The 10,289-nt window shown below is 39.5% G+C and overlaps 1 protein-coding gene across 4 annotated transcripts in view; it reads left to right on the top strand.

The window, feature by feature from the left end:
• The first annotated feature begins 1,517 nt into the window (after positions 1–1,517).
• DTHD1 (death domain containing 1) overlaps positions 1,518–10,289 on the top strand; it is a 73,255-nt gene continuing 64,483 nt past the window's right edge. For all 4 annotated transcript variants that reach the window (XR_007773559.1, XM_050947452.1, XM_050947450.1 and 1 more), the window contains exons 1-3: positions 1,518–1,929; positions 7,853–8,684; positions 9,186–9,516. Coding sequence is in view for 3 of the 4 variants with exons in the window: in XM_050947452.1 (XP_050803409.1) it covers positions 1,647–1,929; positions 7,853–8,684; positions 9,186–9,516 (1,446 nt within the window). In the remaining variant the exon portion in view is untranslated. The remainder of the gene's footprint in view (positions 1,930–7,852; positions 8,685–9,185; positions 9,517–10,289) is intronic.

Here is a 10,289-nt window from a genome sequence, read left to right as displayed (position 1 = left end):
CACCTAAAAACATACCCAACTGGACCCATTTTCTGTAGCACACATTAGTAGAGGCATAGGCTGCCTTTTTCTTTGAAGGAGCAGCAGCATATTCCCTCCTCCCCACAGCAGAATTACCTACCGTCAGCCATGCTGCTCTGCTTCAGCAGGATGACTCAAGTGTCACCAGCACTGCTCAGCTCTCCTACTATCTTGCATAAGTTCTCATAGAAGAGACATTGTTGACTCTTCATGGTTTGGTATTAGTTAAAATACAAGTGAACAGTAGTGCTTCACACTACTATTACTCAGTTTTTACAGTTTTAAATGAAGCTTTAGATGTTAGTGCTTCAGTTTTTTCTTACATGTTCACTGCCATTGGAAAAGTGTGTTTACAGATCTTTTTAGCCATTAAGTATATATTTCAAACTCAGTACTGTTACCAGATGTGTGGCTATTTAGAACTCAGAACATCTTTACAATATCTCCAACTGTAAAAAGGTTTACTTCCTACAGGAGCACCTGCTCATGGCTGGCTGTGGGATTAGCTATTGCCCCATCTGGCACCCCATTCTGTCAGTTACTAATACATGATCCCTCATTTTCTCTTCATGATTCATCCATCTAGCTAGGTCACTGCATAGGTAGCCCTCCCCTTCCAGCATAACAGATATCCAAACATAACAGTCTAAAGCCCTTAAAACAGGTCTTCAGCCCCAACTCTGGGCCCCACTGTCTGTTTACCCTCTTTGCTCAGGACTTTGAGTGTTTCTACACTGGGTCCAAGCCCAGCAACCCTCCACAATCCTACTCCTTGCTGCTGTTTCCCTGGGCTTCTTCCTACCCCGCCTTTCTTCCCCACAGCTTCTCTGAGATGACACTTCTTTCAGGCTCAGAATCCTCAGATTTCCATGTCTGTTTCCTCCTCCGTGTTCCCAGAGAGTAACTGCAGACTCCCTATCTATCCACACCCCTCTTCTGCTACAAACTTCCTCTCTTTATAATAACCAGCCTGCTTCTACCCATCTAGGCTTCATATTCAGCTAAGTCTGGCTCGCCCTGCAGATTCAGTAAATAACATAATTGATCTCTCAGGTCTGCATTCAGGGCCTGTGTAGAGTATACCCCTTCCCACCAACTGATAAAACACAATTATAAATTAAATGGATTCACCTGAAATTTATGAACTGGCATGCCTAAGGACTCTTTGTAATAGTTAATGTCAGTTTGTTCTCAAGAGCTTCAGGTCATTCATAGAGCTATGCCAGCCACATTCTACACTGCAAAATCACAAACAAATTTATGGTCAGACTTTCAGAGATGTTGACAATTTTTACTGAACTATTTTTTATTGAAGTGCAGGTGCTCAGATCGCTTGAAAATCACACCACTGCTGTATACTCCAGTAATATAATCTTGCCAGTACACACTGACATCTCTTTGTGCAGTAGTCCTTTTAGTTCCTGGAAAGCCACTCCTTTTTGTCACCTAGTAACTTTTTAATAGTCAACATCAAGCTCAGAGTTTCAGAGCTAGGTACTTGATTTTTCAGTAGGACTAGGATGCAACATTTTTCTTATGCCCTGATTAAGTTACAAACAGAAGCTACAATATTTTGGAAGTGTTCTGAATGTGAGAAGTTACAATAATATTTTCTATATTTAAAAATGGAAGTAGCTGAATGTAAGATAACACCTGGTACAGTTAAACCAAGTCAAGTACTGGAACAGATTTGGCATCTAAACCTAATGATAAGAGAAACACTTCTAAAGAGTGACCTTCAAGATAATGAAGCTACAGCAGAGTATGTGCCTAGATTGATCTTCCTCATGCAACAGCTCAGCAGTTCCCTCAGCCAACAGTTACAACACAATACAGAGATCCTACAAGACACCTGCCAGCTATTGAATACTCTTCAGAGCAAACATAAACAACTGGTTTCAAGGCAAGGCAAGTAAAGTTGAGTTTAACATAAAGAGAATTTATTTAATATATAATAAAACAAATTTTGCCCTCTGACACTCATGTGGAGTCACATTTTACATTCATTGGAACTTTAATATTTGTTCTTTCAGTAGAATATATTTTACTTTTTTTTTCTCTGTGTATTTTTCTGAAGAGATAATGAGCTAAAAAAGGTTTCTATGTAGAATAATGAATTAAACTTAATTAATATAAAGTTTCCTTGTCTATATTGTTTTGCATTATGATTTGTATTAAATCAAACAACTACGGGCTAATCCTTGGCTCTTCTGCCCTCTGGTCCTGCGCAGCTCAAGCAAACCAGAAAGTCTTCCTCCAATCTTTCCTGAGGAAACTAAATTACTCTAGATTTTTCCCTTCTTAATGCACTGTTAAACTAGTCTGCTAATAATATTTAATTACACAAATTTACATTTAATGGGTCAATTATGTGATTTAGTGTGGGATTCACATTAAAAATAGTTTCCTGAACAAAGGATAGCATGGTTTTGCAAACCAAAAGTCTCCCAAAAATCCCACCACATCAAGAATATTTAGCAAAATATAGCAGAAAAATACAATTTCTGCATTAAATAATATTTTAGTTTAGCACACCAGGATTGAGAAACAGAGACATAATTTCCTGACTCTCATCTTCAGCTATGCCTGTACTTATGAATCGTAGCTCTATGGTTTTTGTAAGATATCCAAGATCATACAAGAGATTTCTAGTGAGAAAATATCTGCTTGCAATTTGGTTTTTCCCTAACTATGTCTATGTGATCTGTATTAGCTACTTTTCATTCATTCAGAACTCTCTGATTCTCTTTTTCCAAAAAGATTCTTTTCCAAATTCTCTCTCTTTCAGATAAAACAATGAGTTAGTTAAGAAGTTAGGAGACACTTAAACATAGACTGCCACTGTATTCTGAAACTGGGTTATCTCAGGTCAGAAAAACAAGGAAAGCATAGTCCTTAAAGTGATCACATGTTTTAAAAAAAATGCACAGAAAGAAATTTTAAGGTTAACTTTGTAACAACATGTGGAAAGGCTCTTTTAATACAATGTTGGTGAATAGTCTAAAATTACTATGCATTGATATGGTTCAGCTTTTAAACACATACATGTCAGGAAATTCAAAGGTACATAGGATAGGCAAACCTCAGTTTTCAGAATGGCTCAAGAATATATAAAGAAAAATGGAATTGAGGAAAATTGAAAGTTTCAAATAAAAATCTACATTTTTATTTCCAAATTTCAGGCAAAGGGAGTTTATATGTAATATCCATGGCATCTGTAGCAATATTTTGTATTACGATATCTACTGCCAGCTTTAAAGCCTTAATATACATGTTCACTGTACATAAACTCACATGTAGGCTGTAAGGAAAATATGAGACAAATTTAATGTGAAATGGCTTAATAGCTGCAACTTTATTTAGCAAATAACACACCAACTGAAACCACTTAGATGGAGGCAAGCGGTTTCTGCTATAGTGGGCAACCATGGTGATGTTTTTGTAATATCCTTATGCTCTGGATCCTACTTATAGTATTAGGTAACAGTTTGGTCACTTAAATATTTTTAAGATTGCTCAATAGGTTTTGCGAGCCTTGTCGGGTGATATAAGCAGTATTAACTCTTTGCTTAAACCCCTGAAGTGAGTTTGTATCCTGCTACTGCTCCCCTTCTCTGTAACGCCAAGTGGATCTCAGATGCAACTGGAAACATCTTCCTCATAGCCCCTTTATCCATCCATTCTGGAATCCCTCTCTCCATACACTTAGGATCCAAAATGTAGATTCCTCCACATATGGTACTAGATGCACCCATATACATGTATCTGATGTGTGAGAGAGATTATGATGAATTTAAATTAAAAAAAAAACATAATTTAATTGCATGTTGTCAGCAATTTTCACAAGTGGGTGGGGGAGAGGAATACACCTTAGCTTTTCAGGTACTTTTTTTGGAGTCTACTCTGAGGCTTGAGAAAGTATTGGACAAAGAGTGGAAGGGATGGAGCACATCCCCCACTGCCTTTCTTATTCTGTTTTACCTCAAATACAACAGGAATTTTTACCCTAGTAGGGCATCTTGAAACCACACTTGAGCTCCTCCCATATCATGTTCCTGAGATGACCATTGGGATATTCTCAGAATGATTGCCCCAAAACTGGTAATTTTGTCAGTGTAGGATCCTTTTCTTGGTATTAATTTTTAATTGTTGTGAGTTATAGTATGAACTGATTTTTTTTACATGTGGTAGAAGTGCTTAGAGCTTTAAGACTAGACACTTACATTACAAATCAAAATACATATAAATAAAATCACTTTTTTCTGTTATAAATGGACAGAATACCTGAGCTTTACATATTGGCTGAGTTGCAGTTGCAGATATTGCAGGGGCATTGGGTCAGGAATCAGTTGTGCCTCTGGATGGTGTGTTGACCAGGGCTGCCCGGGGGGGGGCAAGAGGGGCAATTTGCCCCAGGCCCTGGGCTGCACAGGGGCCCCCACAAGAGTTTTTCGAGGCCCCTGCAGCAGGGTCCTTCACTCACTCCGGGGGGCCCAGAAAACTCTTGTAGGGCCGGACCCCGGAGCTTCTTCTGCTCCTGGTCTTCGCCGGTGGGGGGTCCTTCTGCTCTGGGGCGGAAGGACCCCCCCACCGGCGAATTACCGCCGAAGCAGGACCCACCGCTGAAGTGCAGCTCGGTCTTCGGCGGTAATTCAGCAGTGGGGGGCCCTTCTGTTCTGGGACCCACCGCAGAAGTGCCCCGAAGACCTGCGGCAGGGGCTCCCCGCTGCCGAATTACCGCTGAAGATTGGGCTGCACTTCGGCGGCGGGTCCTGCTTTGGTGGTAATGCGGTGGCGGGGGGGCCCCCGCCGTGGTTCTTCGGGGCACTTCGGCGGCGGCTCCTGGAATTTAAGGACCCCTTGCTGCCGAAGATCTCAAGCCCCTGGAAACCTCTGGGCAGCCCTGGTGTTGATGGGCTGGAAATGGCTAGTGTAGATAATGAAGAAGGGACCATAGGCATGGACTCCGTGGGTGCTCTGGGGTTGGAGCACCCACAGGGAAAAATTAGTGGGTGTTCTGTATCCACTAGCAGCCAAGCTCCCCTCACCCCCTGCACTTCCTTCTCCTCCTCCTCCCCCTCTGAGCATGCCATGTCCCCACCTATCTCCCAGTGTTTCCCACTCAACCACCACCAAACAGCTGTTTGGCAGCTTTAGCATGCTCCAGGAGGGAGGGGGAAGAGCGGGAAAGTGGCACACTCAGGGGAGGAGGCAGGGAAGAGGCGGGGCCAGGGTGGGATTTGGGGGAGGAGTTGGAATGGGGGCAGGGCAGGAATGGGAACAGGCAGGGCAGGGCCTCATGGAATGGGTGAAGTGGGGGCAGGACCGGGGGCGGGAGGGGGGGTGTCGAGCACTCAAGGGAAAGTGGGGAAGTCGGGAACAGGTACAGGAGAATAGGACTTTATTCTAAATGAAGTTCCTTTTCAGGTCAGAATGGTATAGAGATATTTAGGGACATTTTGGGATTCCCCTTGTTACCTTACCAAGTAAATTCTAGCTGGTCCATAAGGTGAGATATCTTGAATGAATTATGTTTACTGTACAAACCATGCACCAAATTCTTCTAGTAAATCTGTAAATGCAAAGTATTTCTCATGAAGACAGTGGAATTGCTCAGAATTACATTAGTAAACAACACACACAATTTAGCCCCATAATGGCACATACCTGAGCCAGTAAGGATGCATGCAGATCATGCTATATACACGCTTTCATTTCTTTATTCTGCAGCTATTTTTTCCACATTATGAAAGCATTCATTCTTTATTGAAATCTACATTTTTTAAAATGTGAAATCTCAGATCCAAGCCATTTTAGAGTTGCTAGAGTGAAAAAAATGCATCTGCACAATTTTTTTCCAACTTCAGCAATACAAAATATATACTTTTCATACTCTGGTAATTGAACAGACATTAAATACATTTTCTTTGGATCTTTCAAATGTTAATTTCTTGGCTGAGTACAAATATAAAAAACATTCTTCCAAAATGTAATTTTTGGATATAAGCCACTGAAAACGAGAACTGAAAGGTAAGGCCCATCTAATCTATAGCATCACACCAATAATATTATCATATAATACAATTATTTTTCATGTAGAAAAAAATAAGGGATTGATTTACCCAGACAGCTTACTCATTAAGTGTGAAAAAAGGAGCAGTGAATGTGAGTCATTGGATTCTATTCAGAAGAGAATCATCCTATTTAGTGTCCTTTCCTTCTCTCTCTCTCAATCTTTTGCAAGTGGTAAGTGTTGCATATGGTGTTTCATCTCTATCACTTTTTTTATTTGTATTGACTTGCACTGGATTTAACCTCAAAAACAAGCCTGTGAGTATCACACAGTAGGGAACAGAAATATGCTGAGAAATGTTCTTAGAGGTTTGTAATGCATCTAATAAATGAAGAGAGACAGTTCCAAAACTCTCCATTTGCTACAGAGTTGACAGCAAAAGGCTTGAGGGTTGCTGTAAAAGTAATACTTCTACAATCCTTGAACATTTTTCTTTGCAAGTATTTTCAGGAAAGGGCATAAGACAAGACAAATCAGGAAAATAAAATAATCCATTTTTCTTATAAGGTCACATTGTGACAGATATGGCAATTTCCCATGGTGTGCTTGGGAGGCCTTACTGAAATAAGTTTATGTATCTTTGGAGTCCATTGTGTTACATGCATGGTTTATGTATTATTGTGGGCTGGGATTGTATGAAACCTCTCGAGGGATGGAATTGTGACACATGTGAGACCCAGGGGTTCAAAAGACTGTATTGAACAATGTGCCTGAGAATGTACTTTTGGAACAAAAAGTGTTAAGTGGTTTTCCTGGTGAATTCCTAATGGGAGGTGAATGCACATTCCTCACTTCTGGTTTTTAAAAAATACCCAGCCCTTTGAAGCTATGCCCTGAGGAGTAGGCCATTTTCTATTGATTGTCTTGTATATGAGGCCAAGATCTAAGGCCCAAGCTTTAAATGGGGAATACCTAATAGGAGTTGAATGTAAATCCCCCACCTCCAGTTATGCCAAAAAAACCCAACAAATCAAATCCAGCCTTTTGAAACTATGCCCTGTGGAGTGGGCCATTGTCTGCTGATCACTTTATGCATGAAGCCAGAAAGGCCCAAGTTGTGCAAAGGAAAGACTGAACTATTCATGGTGGTTCTGATTCTGAATCTGAGAAAGTTCTGAACTTCTAATCACAAGGAAGACCCAGTTATGAGTTTTGAAGGACTGACACCTGCCAGAACTCGAGACTTGAGCTGGTGTGATAAGCTTTTTAGCTTCTCAGCTGTCACACCTCTCTTGGGTAGAGACATACATCTCTCTCCCTCTTGACAGGGGCATTTCCAGGCTGCAAAGTTCCTTGCCAACACTGTGATATTCCCAGCAAGCCAGACTGCCTAAACAGAGCAGCACCCATGCTTTATTTTCTCTCTAGAGGCTATGAACAGAATAATCACCTTCAGTTACAAGTTACCATACAGCTCTCTATAAGCAAGCACATTTATTCTTAAGGTGAAAGAATATCAGTCCCAGGATATTAGAGAGATAAGATGGGTGAGGTAATATCTTTTATTGGACTAACTTCTGTTGGTGAGAGAGAGAATCTTTTGAGACACACAGAGCTCTTTTTAAGGTCTCAGAGTACCTTTCTCAGCCCTGAAGAAGATCTCTGTGGGACTCAAAAGCTTGTCTCTCTCACCAGCAGAAGTTGGTCCAGTAAAATGTATTACTTCACCTTGTTGTATCTCTTGTGTATGTATTGACTTTTTTTGCACACTATCACTAATATTTCACAGTGATATTCAATTAATTACATTTTTTCTAGAGATCATCACTCTTGTGAGTTGTCTTCAAAAAATAAATGAACTCTTTCTGGATACAGTTACACATCTTCAAGAGGCAAAAAACAAATTTTGTGATATTAGATGCAGACATGATGATAAATCTCAATCCCAGATTGTTCAAGATGTTTTCAATGAAATAGTTGTGTGTAAAGAAGAAGAGACACATTCTGGGAAAGTATCTGCTGGTGTAAGTCAGCCACTCCAGGTAACTTCTCCCATGAATGAAAGGAAAAGTCCAAACATTCACCAAGTCCAGCCAAGTGAAAACAAAACAGTGGAAAAAGAAACTGCTATATCATTAAGTGAAAAAAATCCTGATCAAGAACAGGCAGTAAGCAGAGACCTCCCAAAGCTAATGGAAAATGAAGATCACAAGCTACTACAGAGTTCACATACAGAGCAAAAAGATTACAACAGAAAGGAGGAAAGTCATGGAGCAGGGTCTTATAATAAGAAATGCCCAAACAGAGCTTTTCAAGAAGTTCCTGGGAGCAATGGAGATGATATAATTGTATTTGGAAAGTCCAAAGATATCTGTGATAGATTTGTAATTAATCTTTCTGATCAAGAAAAGGCAATAAGTGAAGAACCCCCAACTCAGATGGAATATGAAGATCACAAACCAAGAGAGAATTCATATGAAGAAGAAAATGATGACAACAAAAAGGAGGAAATTTATGAGATTACTGGGAGCAACAGGAAAAATACAATTGAGTCTACAAGGTTGGAGAATATATGGAATACACCTGCCATGAATCTTTCAACAAATGATTCAGAAAAAGTGGAAAGATCAAGTCCCTGGATGAACAAAGTGTAAGTATGCAAAAGTTTACTATTTGTAAATACACCTCTGCATACACTCCAGCCATTGGAGATGCATAACGGGCAGTTCACCCTTTAGTATGGACACTTAATAAAAATGTAACCCTGCACTGAAGATTTTAATGTAGCTTCCTGAAATCTTGAGCACATAAAGGGTCAGATTCAAAACTTACTGAAATCAGTAGAAAGATTTCATTGATTGATGTCAATGAGCTTTGGATCAGGTCCCAAAATTAGGCAGCTTTCCAATAATTTGTAACAAATTTTTAATCAGTGTCACTTATATTTTTCTGGTCCTATGCACTTGCTAGTTAATGCAAGGTATTACTAATGAGTAACCTGTGTTTTATAAAAAATGAAGAGATACGTGAATAATTTTGATGTATTTATTATAAAAATATATGAAATGCATACATTAATTGCTTTATTTCTTACATAATATAGGTCAAAAAAAGAAAAGCCCAATGAATAATACTGTGTATTTTTCTGCAGATTTGTAGCAGAAGTGAGTGATAAGATTGAACCTGAAGTTGCCTGTTATATTACAGCACCTTCCATCACTCTAGAGAATTTAGTATGCAGGATCATCAATGACATGAGTTCCTTGGTGGTGGAAGATTCTGAGGAGCTGGTCAGCAATGTCATCAGTGTTGCATGCTTAGACCATGGAAAATTAATTCCCTTTCCTATCAACTTTGCAATCCCATTCACTGCACGCTACAGAGGAAATTATCGAGACATCATGGTGAAGGTGACTGATATGAACTTTCAATCAAGTTACTTAACTCCCATTTCCTTTGATGGGTGCCAGGGAAATCAGAAGGTTGGTGAATTCTTATTTGAGCATTATGAAAGGATCTATTGTGGTTGAACAGTTAAGGTTGAGTTAAATTTTGCAATTAAAGCAGTGATTAATAAGCCATGCTTTCCATCATGAATCTCATATATTGTCAAGGTTACCTAAACACAAAGACCCACATTTTCTAAGGTGACCACTACTTTTAAGTGCCTCAAAATTCAGGTGCTAATTCACTCCCTCAGAACAACCCCCAATATAGGGAGGCATAAAGGTGACCTAAAGCTACCTATCTTCCCCTCCTCCCTCAGGTGGCTCAGAGCATAATTTGGTTCAGCGTGGATCTTTTTCTAGACTAAATTATATATCTCTCTCCAAGATTCCCCATGGTTGACTGGATACAAAACTCACCAATTAACATCTCTTTAGAAACATTAATTGGAGAAGTACTTTGTCCAAGAATACAGATGAGTCTACAGTTTAGTTTTGTTTTAAATGTGAGCATTTGTGTGAGTTGACAATTCTTTGGTAAATGAAACAGAGGAGAGATTACTTTGCATTTAACCTAAAGAAGAGTAACAATTATATCTTCATACACTCACCCTCCCACTTACTAAACATAGGATGGCAACCTTGTTAATGACACTGAGCCTTATTCACTATTGAAAGTTACCGGAGTAACACAGGCTGTCAAAATGGTAACAACATTTAAGTTATTTTCATTTTACTTCTCGGAATATAGTTATTTCATCCACTGGAAATGATAATCTACTAACATTTGTAGCATCCTTTCTCTCTCA

This window comes from Gopherus flavomarginatus, chromosome 3 (genome assembly GCF_025201925.1).
Source record: "Gopherus flavomarginatus isolate rGopFla2 chromosome 3, rGopFla2.mat.asm, whole genome shotgun sequence".
In the NCBI taxonomy this organism is placed as follows: Eukaryota; Metazoa; Chordata; order Testudines; family Testudinidae; genus Gopherus; species Gopherus flavomarginatus.
Note: the sequence above shows the minus strand (reverse complement) of the source record. Positions and strands in the feature narration are given on the sequence as shown.